This window comes from Sorghum bicolor, chromosome 6, assembly GCF_000003195.3.
Source record: "Sorghum bicolor cultivar BTx623 chromosome 6, Sorghum_bicolor_NCBIv3, whole genome shotgun sequence".
In the NCBI taxonomy this organism is placed as follows: domain Eukaryota; kingdom Viridiplantae; phylum Streptophyta; class Magnoliopsida; order Poales; family Poaceae; genus Sorghum; species Sorghum bicolor.
In genome coordinates, this window is record NC_012875.2 from 47,819,030 (window position 1) to 47,842,278 (window position 23,249).

At 45.5% G+C, this 23,249-nt stretch overlaps 5 protein-coding genes across 8 annotated transcripts; 2 read left to right on the forward strand and 3 right to left on the reverse strand.

The window, feature by feature from the left end:
• LOC8073444 (putative pentatricopeptide repeat-containing protein At1g09680) lies at window positions 399-4,542 on the forward strand. Its single transcript, XM_002446583.2, has 4 exons — window positions 399-3,145; window positions 3,229-3,295; window positions 3,456-3,816; window positions 3,910-4,542. Exon 1 carries the CDS (start codon window positions 856-858, stop codon window positions 2,698-2,700), a length of 1,845 nt encoding a protein of 614 aa, XP_002446628.1. The 5' UTR covers window positions 399-855; the 3' UTR covers window positions 2,701-3,145; window positions 3,229-3,295; window positions 3,456-3,816; window positions 3,910-4,542.
• LOC8073445 (vacuolar iron transporter 1.1) lies at window positions 3,381-5,617 on the reverse strand. Its single transcript, XM_002447930.2, has 4 exons — window positions 5,017-5,617; window positions 4,276-4,361; window positions 4,042-4,156; window positions 3,381-3,799 (listed from the first exon to the last, which is right to left on the reverse strand). The coding sequence occupies exons 1-4, from the start codon at window positions 5,253-5,255 to the stop codon at window positions 3,499-3,501; spliced, it is 741 nt and encodes a 246-aa protein (XP_002447975.1). The 5' UTR covers window positions 5,256-5,617; the 3' UTR covers window positions 3,381-3,498.
• Window positions 6,643-11,209, reverse strand: LOC110436279 (anthranilate synthase beta subunit 1, chloroplastic-like). 2 transcript variants are annotated; one of them, XR_002454111.1, is made up of 9 exons: window positions 11,006-11,209; window positions 10,729-10,904; window positions 8,229-8,299; window positions 8,045-8,082; window positions 7,857-7,967; window positions 7,672-7,771; window positions 7,415-7,449; window positions 7,118-7,253; window positions 6,643-6,992 (listed from the first exon to the last, which is right to left on the reverse strand). XR_002454111.1 is itself a non-coding variant. In XM_021462898.1 (8 exons), the coding sequence occupies exons 1-8, from the start codon at window positions 11,115-11,117 to the stop codon at window positions 6,891-6,893; spliced, it is 846 nt and encodes a 281-aa protein (XP_021318573.1). In that variant the 5' UTR covers window positions 11,118-11,200; the 3' UTR covers window positions 6,643-6,890. The 2 variants fall into 2 exon arrangements, 1 of the variants encoding a protein (XP_021318573.1); XM_021462898.1 differs by lacking the exon at window positions 7,415-7,449 and having other exon boundaries at window positions 11,006-11,200.
• LOC8057485 (L10-interacting MYB domain-containing protein) lies at window positions 15,521-18,389 on the forward strand. Of its 3 annotated transcripts, none has more exons than XM_021462937.1 (4): window positions 15,521-15,679; window positions 16,940-17,277; window positions 17,348-17,420; window positions 17,549-18,389. In XM_021462937.1, exons 2-4 carry the CDS (start codon window positions 16,969-16,971, stop codon window positions 18,154-18,156), a joined length of 990 nt encoding a protein of 329 aa, XP_021318612.1. In that variant the 5' UTR covers window positions 15,521-15,679; window positions 16,940-16,968; the 3' UTR covers window positions 18,157-18,389. The 3 variants fall into 3 exon arrangements, with proteins under 3 accessions (XP_021318612.1, XP_002446629.1, XP_021318613.1); XM_002446584.2 differs by having other exon boundaries at window positions 16,952-17,277; XM_021462938.1 differs by lacking the exon at window positions 15,521-15,679 and adding an exon at window positions 15,718-16,027 and having other exon boundaries at window positions 16,952-17,277.
• LOC8073446 lies at window positions 21,045-23,156 on the reverse strand. Its single transcript, XM_002447931.2, has 3 exons — window positions 22,878-23,156; window positions 22,636-22,711; window positions 21,045-22,237 (listed from the first exon to the last, which is right to left on the reverse strand). Exons 1-3 carry the CDS (start codon window positions 22,941-22,943, stop codon window positions 21,321-21,323), a joined length of 1,059 nt encoding a protein of 352 aa, XP_002447976.1. The 5' UTR covers window positions 22,944-23,156; the 3' UTR covers window positions 21,045-21,320.

The window sequence follows — 23,249 nt, forward strand, 5'->3', positions numbered from 1 at the left end:
GTGAATATGAATGCTCTCTATGGTATGTCTCCATGCAATAGCTCTTTAGGCTGATGACTTTTGTTCAAAAAGGCTGATGCCTTGTTTTATAACGACAGTGTCTTCCACTCTTCAAATCATGGACTGTTTTGTTTGTTGTAGTCCCTATTCTACCTTCGTTTGAGGTGGGGGAGTGTCTAGATGAACCGACGACAGTAGAATCGACCAATTTGTCTCGCAGCTCTGAACTGCTTTGTTAAGGCAATGCTTGAGGCGTCCCTAATCATTCAAGACTTCAAGTCGGAGATGATCGCAAGACGAGCTTTTGGACTCATAGATGGATCCAGGGCATTAGGGATTTGGCCCCAAACCTTTCTGCTTGTGCACAGTCTGCGAGGGTCTCACCGACAGACGCTGGGTGAGAAACATTACCGGAGCACTCACTGGTCCGGTGGCACATCTGAATCAATTGCAGGGGATCGTGCTGGCCCCTGCCGTGAGTGAATTTTATTTGCGGAAGAGGTTTGTCTGCTTTCTATTACAAAACAACGAAATTTCTTTCAAATCGTTTTGTCCATTTAGATTGACAAATGTGTCTATAGACTAAGGACCTATGAACACTGCACTTGTGGATATATTTTGAATTTACCATTAGCTGCATGCGCAAACTACAAGTAATTTTGATAAATCTTACTTACGTTTGCACGATGACAACCTGATTTACAAAAGGTATCCCCTGTTCTTGAAAGCAGCAATACTTGTTAATTGTTTATTCTGATTTCCCGTGCAGATTTACAAACTGAGAATCAGTTTGTTTTCTGCACCAGTCATCTTTAAACTTGGCGCTCTGCCTACCCCACCGATCAGCCGACCACAATGCACAGAGGCAGAGCCCTCCGCCCTCGACCCATCCAGCGCCGCCCGCCGCCGGCGTCTGAACCCGCGCCGCCCGTTTCTCCCCCATGGTACGCCGCGCCGCGGTCGACGCTCCCGCCCCCGCACCCGCCCGCGGGCGAGGCCGATCCGCTCCTCGTCGCGGCGTCCGAGGTTGCGCTCGGCCTCCCCGTCCACCCCGCGCCGCTCCCGGCCGCCGCGCCCGCGCCCCTGCTCCGCCTCCTCCCGGCCTTCACCTCCGCGCATTTCCTCTCCCTCCTCCGCCGCAACCCGCTCGCCCTCCAGCCGCTCCCGCTACTCTCCCTCTTCCGCGTCCTCCTCGCCTCGCCGCCGGGCCTCTTCCGCCACACCCCGGCCTCCTTCCTCTCCATGTCTCACCTCCTCATCGCCCACCGCCTCCCCCACCTTGCACTCCCCCTCCTCCGCCTCCTCGTCTCCCGCCTTGGCCGCGACTCCCCGCCGCGGCTCCTCCCGCTGCTCCTCTCCGCAGTCTCCACCGACGACCCGGCGCCTCTCGTGTCCGCGGTCGCCAAAGCATACGCCGATGAGGGCCTCCTACCCGATGGATGCTCCCTCCTCCTCCTCCTCGCTCTCCGCCGCGGCGTCCGCGTCCCCCTGCCAGCGTGGTCCGATCTCATGAATCGGCTCCCCTCTGTTCCTGAAGCCTACGCCTTCTACCTGCAGCTGCTCGACGCAGGTGTGCCCCCGGAGGCCAAGCAGTTTAACATGCTAATGCGTGACATGATTAGATCAGGCAAGCTTGCCAGTGCACGGAACATGTTCGATGAAATGTTGAGGAGGGGTGTGCCGCCAACGGTAGTGACCTTCAACACATTGATGTCTGGGATGTGCAAGGCGTCTGATCTGAACAGCGCAAACGCTCTGCGAGGGCTAATGGCGAAGGCAGGGGTCGCACCAGATGTGTACACCTATGGTGCTTTTATGCAGGGGTTGTGTAAGGCAGGGAGGATACAAGATGCAGTGGAGATGTTTGAGGAAATGCGTGAGAGAGGTGTGAACCCCAACACTGTTGTGTTCACGACATTGATAGACGCACATTGCAAGGAGGGGAATGTGGCAGCTGGGTTGGAGTTGCACCGAGAGATGGCCACAAGGGGCATCAAGACGGATTTGGTGGCATACAATGCTTTGGCTAATGGCCTTTGTCGGGTGCGAGATTTGAAAGCAGCCAATGACATTGTGGAGGAGATGAGGAACAATGGTCTCAAGCCGGACAAGGTTACTTACACCACACTCATCGATGGCTTCTGCAAGGAGGGGGAGTTGGACATGGCAATGGAGATGAAACAAGAGATGTCAGACGAAGGGGTTGCATTGGATGAGGTCACATACACTACGCTCATCTCGGGACTGAGCAAGTCAGGGCGTTCGGTTGATTCAGAAAGGATCCTATGTGAGATGATGGAGGCTGGTTTGGAACCTGACAACACGACTTACACAATGGTGATTGATGCCTTCTGTAAGAATAGTGATGTGAAGACAGGCTTTAAGCTACTGAAAGAGATGCAGAATAAGGGCCGAAAACCGGGAGTTGTGACATATAATGTGGTTATGAATGGCTTCTGCATTCTGGGGCAGATGAAGAATGCGGACATGCTGCTGAATGCGATGCTTAATATTGGGGTGTGCCCAGATGATATAACATACAACATTCTTTTGGATGGACATTGCAAGCATGGAAAAGTTAGAGATGCTGAAGAACTGAAAAGTGCAAAAGGAATGGTTTCAGATTTTGGGCTTTATACTTCACTAATCAATGAATTTGTCAAGAAGAAATCAACTAAGAGTTACCATGATAATGGATAGTTTTGCTAGGTAAAGATACTTATTCTACTCCCCTACCTGCGATAACTTTAGAGCTTGAAGGTTGACAATGCAACATGAATATGATTTTCATGCTCAAATGGATGAATATGATAAGGGAACCTTATTGAGTAGTGAGCACACATACTCGGCTTTGAAGATTGCTGTCTGGGAGGGGAAAAGCAGAGGTTCTAGCAAATCAAGGTCTAGATATGTTTCATGATTCTCTGTTTAGTCAAAGTATCTTGATGAGAACTAGGTCTGAGATGTCTTAGCAATTGGTCTATCTGGTGCATGGCTCTGGTTGTGCATGTTGGGTTCAAACTACAAGTACTGTCTTGCAGTCAGGCTACAAGATAAGATAGCAGATTTGCATCTGTTCAAAGTTAAGACATCACAGATTCACAGCAAATTCTCGGAGATGGTCAGATACCTGAGATGATTACAAGTAAGGTGTTTCTTAGTAAATTACTAAAGGACCTATCTCTATCTAACCAACTTGTGGCTAAGATCATTTTTTTTCCCTTGAAGGAGCTAAACCTGTGCTATCATCAATTCATCACCCATCTTGGTTGGATGCCCCATACAGGCTTCTGTGGTAATCTCAATTTGCTTGTCATCATATTTTACTTATTATTATCTTCTCCTATATTTATTGAAAATTAAATAAGAGTAGACTACCATTAGATTCTGCAATTAGATAATGTAATGGGATGTTCCGAAGGAGAAGAATTACAGCTTTTTTTAGTTTATTGCAGCCTACTGAAGTTTTTGTTTACAAATGCTTGATACCTTCAACAACTATCTAGCTTGAACGGCCTTTGCCATCCCATATGCTGCTGCTGAAGCTAGTGCTCCAATAATAGCAGTTTGGACAGCACTGATGAATGGCCGATTCCCAGTAAAGCGACCCTTGATGTAGCCAAAGAAAAGTAGCGCGACCAATGTGACTCCAACAGATGTGAGCATGGCATTCTGGGCTGTGGAGAGGAACATGTAGGGCAGGAGAGGGACCAATCCACCGATCACATAAGATAGTGCGATTGTAAAAGCACTCTGCAGAGCCCTTTTAGGATCTGGTTTCTCCAATCCCAGCTCAAACCTGAACACATTTCACTGGTTAGTTGAGAAAACCAATTTATCTTCCGTTAATGATATTTCTTTTGTTTATGACTAATAAACATTATGTTTTATGTTTTTCATTTTCAACAGTTTTATGAACTACTGCAAAGCCACTCAATTTCTGTCAAATCATGATTCATGGCCATTTGCTTCCAAATTACAAAATGGGAACCAAAAGTGGGAACCAGTGGTAGTGGATGTAACAGTTGATGATAATGATACCTCATCATGAAGTCTAGCCAAGCCTGAGGGTTTCTCCTGAGCCCGTCGATGACAGGGCCATACTCGTGCGGTTCAAGCCCATACTGTGACATGATCTCTCCAATCTCAGCAGCCTCTGGAATGGATGATCAATCAAGGATTCAAAACACCAACGGGTCAGAATGCCAGTCATATATTATACATACACACCAAAGGTCAGGAGAAATGCTCCTTAATATAGTGGCATCCATGTACCAGTGTCTGGGACAGTGATGATCTCCTCCTGCTCCCTTTTCATCTCCCGCTTGTAATGATCTGCCTCGCTCTGGGCCGCAAGGTACCTACCACATGGTGCGCAAGCGACGGATCAGAAATTCAGAATCATGCGTTAGTGGGACACCTTTTCTAATTGAAAACAATGTGGTGTTTGTCTTGTTTTCCACTTTGCTCGGCCTAAAAGTTGTGATGAATAACACAAAGCGTGCTGGAGGAGCACGTGAAAGAGGGCCACACACTTGTCTATCACCAGCTAGCTTTTGTCCTGACGAATAACGATTTCCTTTTCGGGTTTGGATGAGGGCCAATTTACAAGTCGAGCTGGTGTAAAGCACATGTCCATATCTGCTGGACACTGCAAACTTACAGGCTCATGTTTTTCCAGTTTAGTGATCGCTGTGCTATGATTACTAATGCTATATATACTAAAATTCTAATTCTTTGCCAAAGACGCCCGCGAAATTGGGGATGTTAAGACTGAACGATCTTCAAACTAAGTTTACAAAAGAGCTGATCTGGCACCGAACTATGGACTACCCGAATGCGTGCATGAATTGAACTTTTTGTCTCATATATGTAATTCAATATTAAAAACTTAAAATCTCGTGGCCAGTAGCGTAAAAGGACAAACGGAAGTCGCTGGTAGCTTCCGCTTAGATCAGTCCGTGACGAATGTGAGAAGCAACTGCATACTAGACAAGAGCGTGATGAAGCAGTTACCCTCCAAGTCCCATGGAGATGGCGCCGGCGGCGACCTCTGCGAGTCCGGCGGTGAGGACGAGGGATGAGGGCGCGCTGGCGCCGGAGAGCCCCGCGGCGAGGGCGAAGGGCACGGTGAGGCCGTCGGACACCCCCATGATGACGTCCCGCACCACCTCCCCCGCCGTGAAGTGCCGCTCCCGGTGGCTCGGCCGCTTCGCCAGCATCGGCTGCCCCCGCGTCGCGCCGCCGCCGTCCATAGGTTGCCCGACGCCGCCGCCGGTGAAGAGGGAAGCGCGTGCGTGGCGGACGGGGCTCCGCAGTGCACGCTTGTTCGAGTTTCGGGTGGAACGCTGCGTGGGCGTGGGACTGCTGGTTTCTGAATTCTGAATCTGTTCTGTTTATAAGTAGGAGTCCATGAAACCGTGGGCTTTTGTTCCTCAAGTGGACCTTAGGGGTGTGTTTGATTCGTCCTCTATAAGCCTGGCTAGTAAAACTAAGTCAGGCTAGTCCAAGCCTGTCTTTAAGAAGTCAGGATGGACTTGTTTAGTTGCATGTATCAACTAAGTCTGGCTAACAACTAGATGTGTTTGGTTGTCTGATTTGCACTGCATACAATTACCTCTTTCTATTACGGTGAGCTCATCCCCTCTTAGATATTTCATCAAACACCTGGCCTCCTCTACTGCTCGTCGGCGCTAGAGCCGGAGCTGCAGGGAAGGGACAGGGAGCCGGAGCCCGTACTGCTCGTCGGTGCTGGATCCCACAGCGCTCTGCCCGCCCGTACGCAACCGGAGCTTGGATCTTGTCCGGCCGCCCGTACGGGGAACGGACAGGGAGCCAGAGCCCGTACTGCTCGTCGGCACTGGATCCCACGGCGCTCCGCCTGCCAGTACGCAACCAGAGCCGAAGCCCATACGCAACCGTCTCGTCCGCCCTCCCGTACGCAACCGGAGCTGCAGGGAAGGGACAGGGAGCCGGAGTCGGAGCTTGGATCTCGCCCGCCCGCCCGTCTCGTCTCTCTGCGCGCGAAGGGATAGGGAGCCGAAGCCGCGCGCGCGACCGCCCTCCGCGTCGTTGCCGGAGCCGGAGCCACGCGCAAATGGAGGCGGCCGCCACGTCGCCGTCGCCGGAGCAGCCGCTGCTCTCGCCGCCGAATCCCCGCCCCCACGGCGCTCCGTAACCCACCTTCTCCTTCTCCCTCCGCGGCGAGGCTGAGCCGTCTGGCGCACGGCGTCGGGAGGTGACGAGGAAGACGACACGGCGTCGGGAGGTGACGAGGAAGACGACGTCGGGAGGTGACAAGAATGGTAGGAGACGGCTGGCCAGAGCTTGGCTCAGTTGGCCCTCTTCAACCAACCAAACACATATTTTTTTTGATCCAAGTCAGCCCTAGCCACATATCGAGTGCAACCAAACAGACCCTAGGTGTGTCATTGGCCCACAGGAAAGATGATGCATTTGCTGGCAAGCATCAAGCAATTATTTGTTCCCGTACGGCCCACCGCTAAGGACTGGGATCCATTCCGACCGTAAGCGTGCAGGTGCAGCCGTGCAGAACAGCACAACGGCACCAGCATAGAAACGCCTGATGCTATTACGGCAGGTCTTGCTATCGCCAGAACTCAGACAAAAATGTGCCAAGGCTTCCCTTGCCGAAAATTACCGGATATATATTCATCTAGAGAGCACTAACACCAGTGATTATTTGAACAGCTGGACTTTATTCGAAATTCAGTCCACACAGATTATATTACCACGAGCACAACGAATTAAGGGAGGAAAAAGGCTGTTTCCTAGCTAACTTCCACTGCCAGACCCGGTACTACGCAGCTTCAAGCGCCTTTGTCTCTGCTTCTGACTGATCTATGAAGCCACCGGTGGCATCTACCTCCCTAGGAACGCTGCTTCTCCAGTTCCTCAATGAATCTGACGAAATTGAGGATGATTTTCTTGCCGTCAGGGGTGATGATGCTCTCCGGGTGGAATTGGACACCCTGAAAACAGTTACCGTTAGCAGTCACTATAATACATGTCCAGAACTCCACGGAGAACATCCTCAGCAGGAGTCAAAAGGCCAGCATAGGCCATCCAATGGCAAAATGTTGGGAAATAGCAGTACCTGGATGTGTTTGTACTTCTTGTGGCGAGCAGCCATGATAAGTCCATCTTCAGTCCATGCAGTGGCCTCTAAAGCATCATGCGGGAAGGTTTCTTCCTCAATGACCAAGCTGTGGTACCTCGCAGCGGTAAAAGGGCTGTCCATGGAAGCAAAGGATGATGTCAACTCCAAGGCTTACTTAGGAGTACCAATAAACTGAATTAAGTATCTGACATTGAATTTCGGCCAGAGATTTTATCAATACTAAGTAAGAAAAGTTTTATTTTAAAGAAATATGAGGTTAGGAACTTCTCATACATGGCTGAATGACTTATCAATAAAAGCAGAATGACCTACAGAAACAGAGTTAGTTTGTCATGTTGTTATATAAAAGGCACTCCATGAAAACTAGTAAATTGTCACAGTATAACAAGCCATGAGAATCAGTAAGAATAGTGAACAATAACAAACAAAATTCAGATGATCCAATGGTTCAGAAATTAAACCATACTGAATATTTGCTTCCTTAAAAGCAGAGAAAAGTCTTTTGTTTAAAAAGAGGAATTAAACCATACTTTGGCAAGCCATTGAATAAGGCCTTTCCTAATTCCTCGTCGTAATAAACTGGAGAGCTTTTCCCATGCATCACTCCAGAAGGAGCACGGATAATCTTTCCTGCATATTCATGTCATAAATGTTTGAGAGACAAAAGCAGAGGCCATTAAAAAAACTAGCAACCTGGTACAAAAATAAATGTTACCCCCAAATGCCTCCCCAATGCACTGCAGGCCCATGCAAACTCCAAAAATTGGGATGGTTGGGCCTAATTCAAGAACAGCCTGCAATGATATTCCTGAATCTTGTGGTTCACCTAAAGAACAAATACGAAAGTATTTTATTACACTCAGAAGCTTAAACACTTGTGAAGTTCAATAAGATTAAACTTACCAGGCCCTGGAGAAATAAGTATTCCTCTTGGGTTCTTCCTATAATAAATGAAAGGGACCACACTCATCAAACTGAGATTAGTTGAAACAAAGTATAACAATATTTTTTTTCTCTTTTTGGTATTGGGGGAAAATACAATGCTGCTATATAAAAATTGAAAATGTTCTCAGAGAACTAAGTATACCTCTTTACATCTTCTATGGTCAGTTCATCATTGCGGTATACTTCAAAGTTCAATCCAAGCTCCCCCATATACTTCATCGTTAAACACAAAATGTCAGCAAAGACATGTTTTGCTGATAGCATATGTTTATTTTATTTTCTTCTCTATATTATGTTTCAATAAAGTGTAATATGAAATTGTGTTTCAAAAAAAAACGATAAATAGATGCCACCTATGAGGTACAATAGAAATGCACATTATGTGGCCTAATTGTCATTAATAGAAAGTTCTAATCTCACAAAGCAGTATCTCATCCTACATCACACAAACATTGCAGCATTGCAAAAGCCAAATTAGCTATGGCAAGTGAACTTATCGGTATTAGCAAAGTCAACATTTGAAACCTAACCATGTCATGTACCCTGGTAAGTGGTAAGTTACTTGACAAAATAGTAAGGAAAATTACAGAGGATTCAATAGTTACTGATATGTCTCACAAAACACACTTCTGAACAAACAAACCAATTGCCTAGAATGACCTCTGCATACATACTTCTTAACAATGTTGTCCTTTTAGTTATTATTGCGTAGTGTTCTTCAATTAATGGGCACTGCTGCTGAAGAACCAAGAGACGCTGAAGCGTCATTTCCAAGCTTTTTACTTCCACACAAAAATGGCATTGTAACACTCAAATGCATACTTGCCCACCAAAGCAAAAAATATTTTTCAAACAGCATACCTTTTATAGCTTTATTGCAAAGGAGTATGTCAATATCAATATTAACAACTGTTTTAAAAGGCCATCTAACCTGACTAACCACTGGCCGTCAGCTTCCCACCTAGTGCCTAATTGCCACCTATGCATATGCCTAACCCTGATCAGGAACTAGGAGACACTCCATTGGCAACCTGATCCTAACCCTTTTGATATCTAATCCCATGAAAAAATAAATGTACACTAAGGTGCTGTTTGGTTGGCTTATTTTGTAGCGTGTCCAATCACAACGGTACTCGATTGTGTTAGTTATTGTTAGTTACACATATAGTGTAATCAGATTGCACGGGAATAGATACGTACATTCCGCATGTTGATTACGCTCAATCCTGGCGGTAACCGCTTACGCTCGCGTCAGCGTCAAAACAAACTTGCTTTCCGGTTACCGTGACTGAACCAAACAACCCTTCCCCTTCGCGCCATTTAACCATTCCTTTTACGCTGACATTGCCTTTGCAGAAACAAACAGTACCTAAGTTCCAGTACAAAGCTATTCTCGGCAGAAAAAAAGAAAGGTAGCAAAGATTTGATGATACTCAACAGAAATGGGCACAGAATCTGTTGAGTCGATAGCTACCAAACAAATCTAGCGTTCCAGTTTTAAGTCCAAATTTTGCAATAAAGGAATGTTATAAGCATTCTGTGGAAAAAGAAACACAATAACACATGATCCACACATCGCCAAGAATAAAGAATGCACTTATGATTCTGGTTTGCCGTTTTAGTATCGACATAAAAGTGCAATTCAAGCAATATAGATATAATGTAGAGCTGTGCCTACAAAATGTTTCTTATGCAACTTTGTTTACACTTTACAAAGAGTGACAACATAGTCATTAAGGACTTTAATGTGACAGATAGGTATTTCCCACGAAGTATGGATGCCTACTTATAACAGATACAGATTCCATAAAAAGGTTCATAATAATGTATAACAGCATCATGGAATACATTCCTAGCATCCTTGTGATCATATACTCCATCAGTTGATCTCAGTACAAGCACAATCGGAAAAAAAAAATCTTAAAAAATCATAACACTATCACGGACAAACAAAATTACTCAAAACACAGACAAAAAATGCATATATATGCATCTTATTCTAGAACTAACATCCTGAGCAAACGTGAAAGAAACTATTCCATCTGCGCACAGCAATTCATTTTGATTCTTCAACTAACATCGTGAGAAACATGAAAGAAACTATTCCACCTGGGCATAGCAATTCGTCTTGCAACAATCAAACACTATTTAACTCAATGGGAAAATGTTCAAACAATTATCCAGAAATGCTTGCTGCAGCTGCAACCAGAGATTTTCAAAATCACTTTCAAGCAGCTCCTATGGAGGGCCAAGAAGAGCTACTTTCCTGCTATTGAATCATGGATAGAGCAAGTTGTATAATTGCCCTGATCTTTTTTGTCTCTTTTTTTTGTTTCTCGAACTCTTGCTCTAGCTGCTGTTACTGTTGTTGTTTTTTTCCTCTTCTTCACTGCTTGTAATCTTCTTAGTGGCTTTTCAATAAATTTTCAGTAGAGGCTCTTCGAGCCTCTCCTGTTTGTTCAAAAAACCAGAGGCATAACCGCAAATAAAAACTATGGTACGTGCGAAGTATGAACACACCCACAGCCCGCAGGCAGCCGCCACACATCTCCACTAACGAGGGACACCGCACACACAGATCACATATAATCAAACAATTCGGAATGGACCACGCCGCAAAACAACATAGAGCGCCAAAATACCTGGCAGAGGTTGTAGGTGAAGCTGTCGTAGTTATCGATGACAATGATGGGCTGCTTCTCCGTGGCCGGGGGGCCGTCCAGGTCGGCCACCGGCGCCGCCGCGGCCGGCCCCGCGGCGGCGACCAACGGAAGAGCCGCCCTGTTTCCCTTAACCGACAAGCCAGCGCTCGCAATGCCTGCGGGCGGAAGAAGCAGATACAGGCAGTCCGTCAACAATGCGGCGAATCAGGCCAGGATGGGGGCGGATGAGGTGGAACCGGGTAAGAGCGATTCGTACGAGGCGTCGACCGTAGTTGCGCGAAGGCGGCGGCTGGGGAATGCGCCCGGGAACGAACCGCTGCGGTGGCGAGGGAGGAGGCCCCCGCGGCGGTGAGCTGGGAGCAGACCATCTCGGCGGTGGCGGGCGGTGAGAGGGAGCGAGGGTGGGGAGGCGGAGGTGCCGCGCGGGGTGTCACGTGTTGGAGGTGTGGGGCGAGGTTTGCTTGCCTCTATATATAGAATTTTATGCATACAGATCGAAAAAAAAAGTGGTTTTTCTCAAAAGAAAAAAACGTAGATGGGTCGGACTTCCATTTAAAAAATACTATAGAGAAATCCAACACTTATGTTTTTTCTTCTTCTCTTCTCTTAGAGCATCTCCAAGAAACTTTGTATATTTTTTCTAAATGTTAGGAATAGCAATTTTGGTAAAAAATTACCCTCCAACAGCTTCTCTAAATGGCCATCCAAATATAGCCATTGTCTATTCTAGGTTTTTCACTAGCCAAATATAGAAGACGAGAATGACTCTCTAGAGTGCGCTGTGCGCATGAGATTTAGCAAAACTGTTGCAAAGTAAAAAAAATATAGAAAACGATTTTTATACAAATGACTCTCCAAATGATGATTTAGAGAGTGAGATTTAGAAACCTCCCTTCTTCTCTTGCTACGACGCAGCGCACTTACAAAAGGAAATTGGGGAGACAGCGGCAAGACGAAGGTGATAATAACGAATTAACGCCACTCAAGCAGACAGCAAAGTAGGCGGCCAAACTAGGTTGGACCGGGGCGACCATAGCCATGACAACGGTAGGAAAAGAAGAAGAAAGAGGTCATGGTGGGCATGGTAGGATTTCGCTGGAGCTCCATTAAGCTCCGAGACCCTATCGTGTCGCGATGGGGCAGTGCACGGTGGCGGGGCGTTTCGTGGAGACACAATGAATGACCATGGATCGGAGATGTCTAGATTTATAAAAAAATATTAGTAATATTTATATCTTATTATAAAAATATATTTGATAATTTATCTAATTATATTAAATATGCATTATAAATGTTAATATTTTTTAATATATATTTGATCAAAGTTAAGCGTAGAAGAAGCGATAATGACTTTTTTTGGAGGGGGGTGACGGAAGGAATATTTGGGTAATTTTTCTGACGTAGAGTAGTAGTACAGTAAATAATAATATCTTATCTAGAGGAAGAGGAGAAAAAAAAAAGAGCCTGGATATGAATGGATGGTGCACGACAGATCGAGCACTAGCCGCGCCGCGCTTAGCCCGTTTTCCACCTCACGCCCGCGCCGCCGCCGTGCCCGTGCGTGCGTTGGCGTCCGGTACTGAGTCAGCAGCCTACTCGGTCCGGTGCCTTGGCGTCCGCGTCCGACGACGGCCCCGGCCCCGGCCCCAGCAGCAAAGTGCCCCACAGTTGTACAGGTCCCCCAAGGCCTGGCCACGCCACGCACGGGCTCCGCAGCCGGACGCATCGCGCCTGTGGTGTGTGTGCCCGCCGGCCGCCCGGAAGAATCCAACGGGTGCGGCCGTGCGGGGGGTGCCTGCTCGCTTGCTGACGCGGCGGATCGGTGTCCTGCTCCTGTCCGGAAGGGACCGGTAAACACCTGCGGAACTCTGGTGCTGCCGGCGATGTCGTGGTCAAAACGGTACCATGAGCGAGTGATCTCGCCGGAGACGACGCCGGTCTTGCTACGATACGAAGGACGGTGTCTGGTACTGGTAGGTGACGTGGGCAGAAGAGATGGGATTTGCGTGATTTTATTTAAGCATGGCGAAGAAGTATCTGTTTGTCAAAACTCTGATTCTACTACTCGCTGTTGAATGAAGTTCGGTTGACAAACGCTGCTAGCATTTTCAATTCCGCCCCGACTGCGTGGCAAACGTTTTATATGATCTTTATACTACAACGGCAAACAACACGTGCAAGGATGTTCACTGCCGTTTTACCACGCTAGCAGCTGTCCCGTCACGGACAGGAAAAGCACGTACGTCCCAAATTTTGTGATGCCAGATGAATGAAAATGACCGAGGAAAGTTCGAGCAAGACAGAAAAGTCAGAAAAATGTTTGTTCACCCGGTTCACCGATGAAAAGCAAAAATCTATTCTTCTCCATGTGAACGGTGTTATTAGGGCACGCGCCCAAGCCCAACGTGAGCTAACACCATCGTATGCCCCAGCTTAATTCGTCGATCCACGTACATAAGAGAATCTCCGGTGTATATCAAAACCGAACCATGGGAAGAGTATGATTTGATCTGTACACTGGATCAATCGAACCATAGGAAATCTTTCTTCGGTTCGGAGGTTGAAGATGGTTCGAACCATGTTGAATAGAAAAATGAAAGAGCGGTAGCCATTCATGAGGTTTAAGCCGGTACTTTGCTCTCCCAAAAGCTGACGTTTTTTCATTTTTCTAATCTAAAATGGAGGTCACCAACGAACCAAACACTACAGCTATATATTGAACCATATCTTAAACTGACAATTTTGACAATTTGGTTCGGTTGGATTGGATCTCCACACTGGAGGTGTTCTAAGGAAATCTCAGGGGCATATATCTTGCGGCTTTTGTAGACATATGCTTTTTGTCAGAAGCATTTGACAGTGCATGTAACAGCCTTTGTCCCTTTCTCTACTTCGCAAGCTTCGGCTTTGTGTCTGGCGAGACTACCGCTTCTTCTACAAGAGACTACCTATTTGTTTCCACTCAATCGCGCGTTCACGGTGGCCCATCGTGGAGAATCCTGCCGAATGACATACGTTGCGTCAACAACCACCCATCGCCGAAAATAAACTACATCTCATGATTCGTGAAACGCGGCCGCGGACCCACGTTCACTCAATCGCGCGTTTGCGATATCGCACTGCGGAAATAAACAAGGTCTCTAAACAATTGTGGATCACCACTCTAGACGGCATGGAGTCTTGACGCCTACATGGATCGTGTTGCGTTGGGAAAGCTCTTGGTAGCCTATAAATTAACACATCTTTTGATAGTGGAGATAGCCCATGGAATTTAAATAGTACTCGTTTGGATCTATCCACCCAATTATTTGATGTATTAGCTCGAAAAAACTAGTTAACAACTAAGTATTAGCCGGATAATAGGTAAGACATTAGTTTACCGATTGATTGATGATCCAAACATGATCTTAAATTTTTATTTTGGCAACAACATGATCTCAATTAAGCTAACTAGTAGCATGAGGTAGATCCAAATAAACCCTAAGGTTTTTTATGCTTGCTTATATTAGAGCAATAATATTATCATGTAATGGATTTCTTTTTAAAAAATATACAACGTCTAATTTTATTGAACAAGGTTTTACAACCAACATTTAATACTACCTCGGGTCAGTTTAAAGTTGTGATTTTACAAAATAAAACAAATTGAAAAACAAGCTACTTCCTCCATTCCGAAACATATGGTTGTATCATGAACACTTCTCCTTATCTCATAACTATCAAAACGGTAGAATTCTCCTAGTGTTTTTAAGTAGTAATAAAACTACACTACCACTAGTCATAGCACATGAGAATCTCACTAAGAGGCATTTAGTAGAGAAACTTTATACTAAATTTTGAATGTCAAAACACTAGGAGAAACCCACATTACAAGGAGAAGACTAAAATTCTGGAGGTCATATCGGATTGTAATCTCCATGACTTGGGATATATATGACAAATTGACAATAAACAAGAAGGTCCCAAAAATGTTAAAGTCGAATTGACAGGGTTGTAGTTTGCCCAGATGCTTCCCTACAACACAGTCTATTCATCTACCTCTCTTGCTCAATATGTTCAAATCACATGCACATAGAAAGTTAGGCAGTGTTTACATATATGAGGCCTTTTGGAAGAGAACCACTAAGAAGGAAAAGGCTCCTGGCTGAGATGGAGGAATTGCTATAAGAGAGAGGGAGAGAGAGAGAGAGAGAGAGAGGTTATGACACCAACGCTCTAGAGCCCTATGGCTAAAGGAAGGAGATAGAAACACCTGGTGTTTCCAACTTTCCATGGGAAGGCATCCTGGATGCTAAAAAATAGAATTTTTGACTATATTATTGAGTTATTGTGCTAATTCCAAAAAAAAAAGATGTAAACGAGCTCAAAAATATATTGCAGACCACTATGGGCATGAGATGTGAGTTTAATTCAAAGACAAGACAATAAACCAATTAAGACTCTTATCTCTAATTTATCATGTACTGCTATTTTTTTATTGTAAAACCGGCTGGAACTCCCAAGAACAGTGGAACACTTTGGAAGAAAGTGCAATGGATGACAATTTGAAGGGCGCTAATGTTTTCTTCTATCACTGCATTCTTTCTCATCCGCGTCGTACGAATTCATGCATTCGCCATTCCCAACATCCTGCAATGTGACCTTATCTCGTTCCTGGTGGCTTCAATTTGGGTTTCTCCGTTCCAAACAAACACAAACCGCCAATTCCAAACAGGCACTGTCTCTCGTGTCTAGTCGGATCGTGATTACGAACCCGTTTGGCTGGTGGGTACCGAACAGCCGGGTTCCAGCACCAACCCAACCGCGGGGGAAAGGGGGGGAACCCTACGGCCCGGAGCAGCGCTTGGGATTGGGAACCGCGGGCACGCGAGGCGTCGACGCCGTTGAGGTCGAGCCGACCGGCGGCTCGCGGCCCCGCCACAGCGCGGAGGTAACTACAACCCGCTCTCACCTTTGCCTTGTCCCTGCTCTTGCGGCCCCTCGCCGTTTAGGTCACCTTCCGGGCGGGTTTGAATCCGCTGGGGACTAGATTCAGGTGGGTTAGTGCGACTCGATCCGGTGAGTCCCCGGACTCGACGCGATGATGCTGATAAGCGTTTGCTGTCGAGGCGGCGGCTCACTCCGTGCTCCTTGGTGATGTCGAATCGGTGGTTGCTGGATGTGGTTTTGATCGTGCGGTGGTGCCACATACAACTTGTTCGATTAACTTCGGCTCGTGCTTGTGAATTGGGCGCGTCTGTTCATGCGGATCTCTCTCTCTGTTACTGATCAGTAGCAGGTGGAGTAAGATTTGTGCTTGGACGCTTCCAATGCAATTGGTTGCCTATGCTGCTCGTCTCTATTTGTTCCTGTAATCTGAATTTCTGTCTTAGTGGAACTTAATAAAGCAGCAATACTTGCTTATCTCTCTCTTTTTGTTGGGGTCTTGAGTGTTTTGGTCAGTATATCAGCTGGCACGCACTCACGAATGAAATGGAATCGAGTACCAATGTGCTTATTATGTGTTCATCAATCATCAGAACAACAGAATTTTCATCTATTCTATGGTCGATTTGTTGGCAGCATAGTACAGAGCAACTTGCTCGGGCTTCCCTCCTATCAACATGCTTGCTAGTCCTTGCAGCCACATGGCTTGGCGTGCTGCTGCCATAGCTGCCATAAACCCAGCATCGCATGATGGAAGTGCATCCTTTCAGGTTTAGCATCATGCAGGCAATGCTAAATGTATGGTCTATAGAATGTTAGTAGGTTCTGGATGAGATATCAGTTGAAGATAACCTTTTCTTTGGTACATTTTTGTTCACCGTATGTAAATGTATGGCATAGGAAAGATATGCTAACATCACATTCTGTCATGCACTCATGCTTCCTTAGCTTTTAAGTTTTAACATGAATGAATAGTTATAATTATAATTGTATGTTTCTTTCTCTGCTAGAGAATACTGTTAGGTTCTGGTTTATATGTTAGCTGTCCTGGCACTAATAGAACTGACTTATTCCAACAAGAATGCCATGTAACCAGCCATTGACTTGGTATAGAAGTGTTATGGTTCAATTGTGCTTGCATTAGAATTTCAGTACTGAATGGAATGTGGGTCTTTTTCTTTGTCTTTAGCATTTTATCCATTTTAGTTTTAGCTCCCTCATGGCCTCGTCACGAGTACAATAGATGTTTTCTGACCTATTGCAGTTTTCTTTATAGGCCTATTGCAGGGTTAAATGGCAAATAGAGCAAGATGGATGATGAAGTACGAAAAGGGTCTTGTTGATATACTTCATGAGAACAATAATTCACACTATCGTACCCCAAACGGTTGGAGAACCGATGGGTGGAGGAAAATTGTTAGGGATTTCACTGTGAGGTACCCTGAAGCAAAGTTTAGTAAACCGCAAATCCAGGAACATGAGACTCAATTGAAGAAAGACTATAAATTGATAAAATCTGTCCTCCAACGTGATGGCGTCTCATGGGACCAGAGTGCATCCATGGTTAGAGCAACAGATGAAATCTGGGATGAGATAATCGAGGTGAGGGCTTAGTTCTTCTACCCTTATCTCATATATATGCAAACTTTTAAAATTCTTTTAAATTTTGTAGGAAATGCCCAAGGCACGAAAGTACCAAAGCAAGAGCTTTCCGTTGCTTGACTCACTTGAGCTGTTATTTGATGGTGAGCACCTCCATCCACCTCACCGGGGCACATGCATAACCACCCTACCTACAGCTGGAAGGCTGAGGAGAAGAACTGTGCTATACACTGATATCTTTTGGTTTACTAAAAATATGTTACTCTGATAGGTCCTATTCCTGAAGGGGAACAGAAATCGCCTTCCAGCATACCTCAGAATGTTGGTGGAAATGACGATGGAGGCAACAATATTAGCACAGTCCCAGGCTTGTCTGAAAGACCTAGTGGTGCCTCATGGGACAAGAGTGCATGGAATAATATTAGCTTACTTCAGCAGACAGCATTAGGACCCCAAGGTATAGACGATATCGACATGCTGCAAAATCGTGATGAAGAGGTGCTGGAGCTACTACAACATGGTGCGGACCGAAGGCCACAAAGAGCTGATGAACAGGCACAGTCAAGTTCTTGTGTAGAACTACAGAGAGACAGGCGCAAGAAGCGGAAGGTCCCAGACGTCCAGCAGATCATGGAGACCTACTTGAATTTCAGAATGAAGCAAGCTCGCGTCAAAGAACAAAGAGCAAAGGATGTTGATCAGTTCACGATTTCTAGCTGTATCAAGGCTCTGCACCCTATGCCAGATGTGTCGGATGAGGTCAAGGTATTAGCCTCTGATGTTTTCAAGGACCCTGAGAACAGGGAGATCTTTCTTTCCTATGAACCTAGGCTGCGCACCTTGTGGCTGAAGAGAGAAGTTGGCAAGCTACTCTCCTGATAGTGGTCTTAGCCTCTTAGGTTGGTCTGTTGGTGTGGAGAAGTGGCAGCCCTTGCTTGTTCTTGTTTGTTGTCAGTCATCGATTCTGGAGGTTGCTATTTTAGGCCTAGGCTTCATTATAACAAACTCTGTTAGTAATTTTAACTTGTTCCATGTGCAGTGCGTCACTGTGCTTCCTGAGATGTAGTCATTCATGACCAATGTTGTGCTTGCGGCGTGTAGTGCTTCCAAAATTTTGCATCTGTGCCAATACAATCTGTTGAAAAATGAGACAGAATGCGTTTCTTGACAACAGAAATTCAGGATTATTCTCCCATTGTGTACTAAAGAAAAAGAACCATGGAATTGTCCCAGAACACTGAGCGTCACTGAGAGGTAAAACCACCATGATACCTGCAGATTAATGGACTTCAAACCATTCGCTTAGGCCTCCTTTAGTCCCTCCTCCTAAAGCTTACTATCTCATCGGATATTTAAACACATGCATGGAATATTAAATATAGACTACAAAATAATTAAATGGACAGATTATGACTATTTTGTGAGATGAATAATTTAAACCTAATTAGTATATAACTTGACAATGTGGTGTCACAGTAAAACTACAGTAAACATATGCTAATAACAAACTAGGGTTAATAAATTTGTCTCACGGAGTAAGGACTTATATAATTTGTTTTACTATTTGTGGTAATTATTGTCTAACCATATACTAACTAGACTCAAAAGATTCGTCTCGTCAATTTCGACCAAACTGTGCAATTAGTTTTTATTTTCGTCTACATTTAATACTCCATGCATGTGTCTAAAGATTCGATGCGACGGAAAATTTTGAAAAATTATTGGGTTTTTAAGTGGAAGTAAACAAGGTCTCATACGAATGAGAACAAGATTGCAAGAACAAGTGGGCAATGGCAATAATATTTTTCACCACATGCTCTTTTACGACCTTTTTGAATGCAAAATATTTTTAGAAGTACTGAAGAAATGCTACGATTTTACGAAGTACTTTGGTTTTCAAATGCTACTGGGTGTTTAGATACACTAATTTTTCATAAGTTTTAGAAACTCCAGTCACAATCTCCCTTTTTTATCACTAAGCCATAGTTTTGTGATACCCCAGTTCTCAAAAAAACTGTCATCCAAACAGGTATGTAGAGCCACTCACTACAATCTCTTTCTCAAGCACATTCGATGTTATGTGTGGCTAGGGTTAACCATGTGTCAAACTTAAGCGAAGTGTCTATTCATGCTGAGAACACAGCTCAAACAAAACGTCCAGACTTGGAACCGCAAATAGAATAGAAAATAAGACCTCAACAAACTGCAAGGATGATTAGCCAATTTAATCGAATCTGCTGAGTCCAAAGAGCCATTCCATCATTCTAAAAATTGCTGCAAGGTCTGTCCGATCTACCTTTGAGAAACAGGAGCTCATTCAGTTCATACCCACATCAAGGAAAACACGCCTGATAAAAATGGTTCAAGATTTGCAATGAATGAAAGACCAATAGGTTGCTTCATTGTTGGCAGCAACCAGGAGTCCAGGGCAAGAAAACATCCAACATTCACAAATGAAACAGAAGCCAACACAAGCGTTCATAATATTTTTAAGACACTTTTCACTCAATACATAGTTAAGGCTAAATTTAAGTCTTACGTAATATCTAGAAGATAAAACACTTTTCACTCAGTACAAAATCCATAGCTAAGGCTAAATTGAAGGCTTCTATGTCATTTGCTAAACTAGAATCTCTTTCTCCGGCAAAATCAAATGGTCATGACAGTACCAAGCAAAGCTTTGAACTTTGAAGTTTTTTACCTCAAATCATGTGAGTCCAAACAAATTCTAGGTCTGCCAAATAAGTCAACAATTCAACGTACAGGGACACTAGGTTTGACACAGACACTGAATACAAACTAAATTGAAAAGCACAAATAGAAATTTATAATGCATATATGTGGCTCAACATGAATAATGGAGTCCAGATACAGAATCTCCATGCACACAAGGGCAAGCTAACTAGGCGGGGGGGGGGGGGGGGGGGCATAAGTTTGTGCCAGCCTTCAAACCTCGACTGCAACAGTCTAACCAGCGTAACTCAGGACAAGCTGGCAATGGCAACACCATGCCAACCTCACATGTAGCAAGCTTGAACTGACTGTAATATGAGCCCATGAGGTTAACAGGTAACAAGTTACTTTGATTGCAACGTTCAGTCTGAAATAATCACTGTTTTGTGGTTGTCCCAAGTCAGCAATTTTAAGATTTCGTTGCATATAAATTTTTATATGTTGAGTTCAAATATATTTTGAAATGATAAAAGTAGACTTGTTCTGAAATTTAGTTTAATAGAAGTATACTCTTGCTATTAATGTAACAGGAAGCACTAGTCAAAGCTGAATTCTGGGGATCATGTTGATACCCAAAGTCACTAGTCAATGTTTCAGACATTAGGTTCAGGGTTAGATACATGGAAATGAGGTGGAGATACAAAATACACAATGAACTAGAAGATCAGGTGAAGGAAGATAAGACATAATATAATGCCAACTTACAATATGATTTCATCCCTTCTTGCCTTTAGCAGAATAATAAGAATACCAACACTGGGAAGGAACAGTGAATCATCATAATATGAAATGTCAACTAAGACCAGCTCCATTTTAATGCTATGTGCAAAAGATCAGGCCCATAGTAAAAGTAGAGAAGTCCAACAAACAAACAATGCACAGTATTAGAACCTACACTCAGCAGATCAAATCAGGTACAACCAACAGATAAAGAGAATAGATAATAATTCCAAAACAAAGAATGAGATTGCGAATACCTAAACTTAGTGCCTAACATTAAATAAACAACAGTTACTGCCAAAGTGCTCATATACTTATAGATAAGGACATAACAGTCACCTTATATGGCATATATATTATCTCACAAACTGTAAGCAACAAACAGTCCTCTCCAGCAACATATGCATCACATGCAACGGGAACAGTCTAAAACAGATGAGTTTCTGGACAAGTCTATATGGATTCAGCACCTATTCCGATATTCACATTTCTTTATACCAAAAGCAGACGATACGCAAAAAACAAGCATATCTGATAGTAACATGCAATGGGGTAGAGCTACAACATAGAACTAGTATAACCCTGGCAGTCTAGTAACTTGGACCCATGCTACACGAACGGGATAGCCGCTTCTCCATCTCTCGTCCAGTCCCAACTGCTGCTTTTGCACCACCTCCACCGCCGACGCCTTCTGCTGCAGAAACTGTGTTGTATTGCTTCCTGCAACCTGGGCAGCGCCCATCTTCCAACTTGATCCTGTTGTGGCAGAAGAGGCACATGTGAAACCCACAAGGGCAGGGGCAGAAGCTCGAATCCGTCGGGTCAAGATCATCGCAGCAAATGGGGCACGACAGCGGCAATGAAAGAATTCCCTGCTGCGCAGCGCTCATTCCCATCTCCGGCCAGCGGTTACCGATGCTTGCTGGGAAGCTGGCCTGCTTGGATATGCTGGGTAAGCTTTGGGGTCGAAATATGTCATCTGGTGCCCAAGCCCTTGTCTTGCTTCGAATCGGTTCTGGTCTCGCTGCATGGGCAGGTGCTGCAGTGGTCAGAGCTGGTGGGGGTGTGGGTGTGGGACCTGAACTCTGGTTACAAGAACTGTCATCGATATAAAGCGCATCAGCAGCCATTTCCCAATCATCGAAGACTTCACTCTCATCCTCAGGGCCGCCGGTATCCTCCTCAGCATCACTCACACTCCTTGAGCTGGACCAAACACTGCTTCCACTGCTGAGGCTGCGGCCACCGCCATTGCCAGAGAACCCTTTCCTCTGATGGCAGTCACCACCTTGGGACTTGTCTGAGCCTGGGGAGTCAAGGCCACTGCCGTCTACCTCAAGGCCAGCAGCACCAGCCTCCTCCCTGTCCTCCGGATCACTACCCCTTGATCTGGAATCAACCCGGCGACGAGGAAGTGGAGGGTGCGGGGAAGCAAGGATGGGTGAGCCAGCATTTGAACCTGCTCCTGTTGGTGAAGTTGCAACCTTGGCATCATTGCCATCGTTGCCTGGACCAATCCAAAACGAAAGAATATATAAGATATTAAACGAATCCACAACAAAAAAAAAGAACACAAACTTATTAAACTTTACAGCTAAATCACCCCAATCAACAAACAGATATATATATCATTCAGAAGCAGCACCTGAAAAACAAAAACAAAAAAATCCAGAACTATGTCTCAGAGAAGATCATAACGTACTTCTCACATAACAGATGAACAGATCATAACTTGCATATAAAACCTGAATCCGACACATGGAGAGATCAACGACGCATGGAGAGATCAACGACCGCATACACACCACTACCACTGCCACTGACGAATCCCAAATACAAAGACAGAAATCCCCAAAATCACAAACACATATTAATACAACGGACAGACCAGGCATGAGATCAGACCTTGCCCCTTGGACAGAAACTGCCCGCGGCGCGTCTCGCGCTTGCTCTGCTTCAGCTTCGCCGCCGAGCGGTTCCCCTGCAAGGCGCACCCCGGGGGAAAAAAATAACACAGAACTCAGATCAGATCAGCAAGCGGCGGAATCAAATCAAATCAAATCCAAACCAACCGGGAACCCCTCGCCCCGAATCGAACCAGAGAGATCACCCCGACCCCAACCCCAAAGGCGAACAGCCCCTCTTACCCTCTTCTTCTTGGCGTCGCGCGCGGCGGCCGCCGATGCGGGGGATGCGGCGTCGCTGTTCCCCATCACTCCTTGTGGTGAGTGTCGGCGGCGGACTGGTGCGCTGCTGCCGGGACGGGCTCGTCGACGCGCGTGCGTTAGAGGGGAGCAGGAGGAGCGAGAAAACCCTAAAAAGCGATGCGGCGAGCGGCGAGAGGGAGGCGGAACGATGGGTGGATAGATAACACGCACACGAGGGCGGGGCGGAGTTAATGGAAAGAGAGGACGAAAGGGAGACGAAATCTGTTGGGCCTTTTCCGTTTGCCGTCCATTGCAGTTTTATTGATCCACGGCGGCGCCCGGCAAATGACGGGATTGCCCTCCGCTAACAGC

Bases quoted from the DNA above. Each gene is read 5' to 3' on its own strand.
- LOC8073444 (XM_002446583.2), top strand. From the start codon at position 856: ATGCACAGAGGCAGAGCCCTCCGCCCTCGACCCATCCAGCGCCGCCCG.
- LOC8073445 (XM_002447930.2), bottom strand. From the start codon at position 5,255: ATGGACGGCGGCGGCGCGACGCGGGGGCAGCCGATGCTGGCGAAGCGG. The intron at 4,157-4,275 runs GTACATGGATGC...CATCCATTCCAG, and splicing joins CATCACTGTCCCAGACACTG to AGGCTGCTGAGATTGGAGAG. The intron at 3,800-4,041 runs GTATCATTATCA...AAATGTGTTCAG, and splicing joins TGGCTAGACTTCATGATGAG to GTTTGAGCTGGGATTGGAGA.
- LOC110436279 (XM_021462898.1), bottom strand. From the start codon at position 11,117: ATGGTCTGCTCCCAGCTCACCGCCGCGGGGGCCTCCTCCCTCGCCACC. The intron at 10,905-11,005 runs GTACGAATCGCT...TTCCGCCCGCAG, and splicing joins GCAACTACGGTCGACGCCTC to GCATTGCGAGCGCTGGCTTG. The intron at 7,968-8,044 runs GTAAGTTTAATC...TTTGTTCTTTAG, and splicing joins ACTTATTTCTCCAGGGCCTG to GTGAACCACAAGATTCAGGA.
- LOC8057485 (XM_021462937.1), top strand. From the start codon at position 16,969: ATGGCAAATAGAGCAAGATGGATGATGAAGTACGAAAAGGGTCTTGTT. The intron at 17,278-17,347 runs GTGAGGGCTTAG...TAAATTTTGTAG, and splicing joins TCTGGGATGAGATAATCGAG to GAAATGCCCAAGGCACGAAA. The intron at 17,421-17,548 runs GTGAGCACCTCC...TTACTCTGATAG, and splicing joins ACTTGAGCTGTTATTTGATG to GTCCTATTCCTGAAGGGGAA.
- LOC8073446 (XM_002447931.2), bottom strand. From the start codon at position 22,943: ATGGGGAACAGCGACGCCGCATCCCCCGCATCGGCGGCCGCCGCGCGC. The intron at 22,712-22,877 runs GTAAGAGGGGCT...TGCGCCTTGCAG, and splicing joins GCGACGCCAAGAAGAAGAGG to GGGAACCGCTCGGCGGCGAA. The intron at 22,238-22,635 runs GTCTGATCTCAT...GGATTGGTCCAG, and splicing joins GTTTCTGTCCAAGGGGCAAG to GCAACGATGGCAATGATGCC.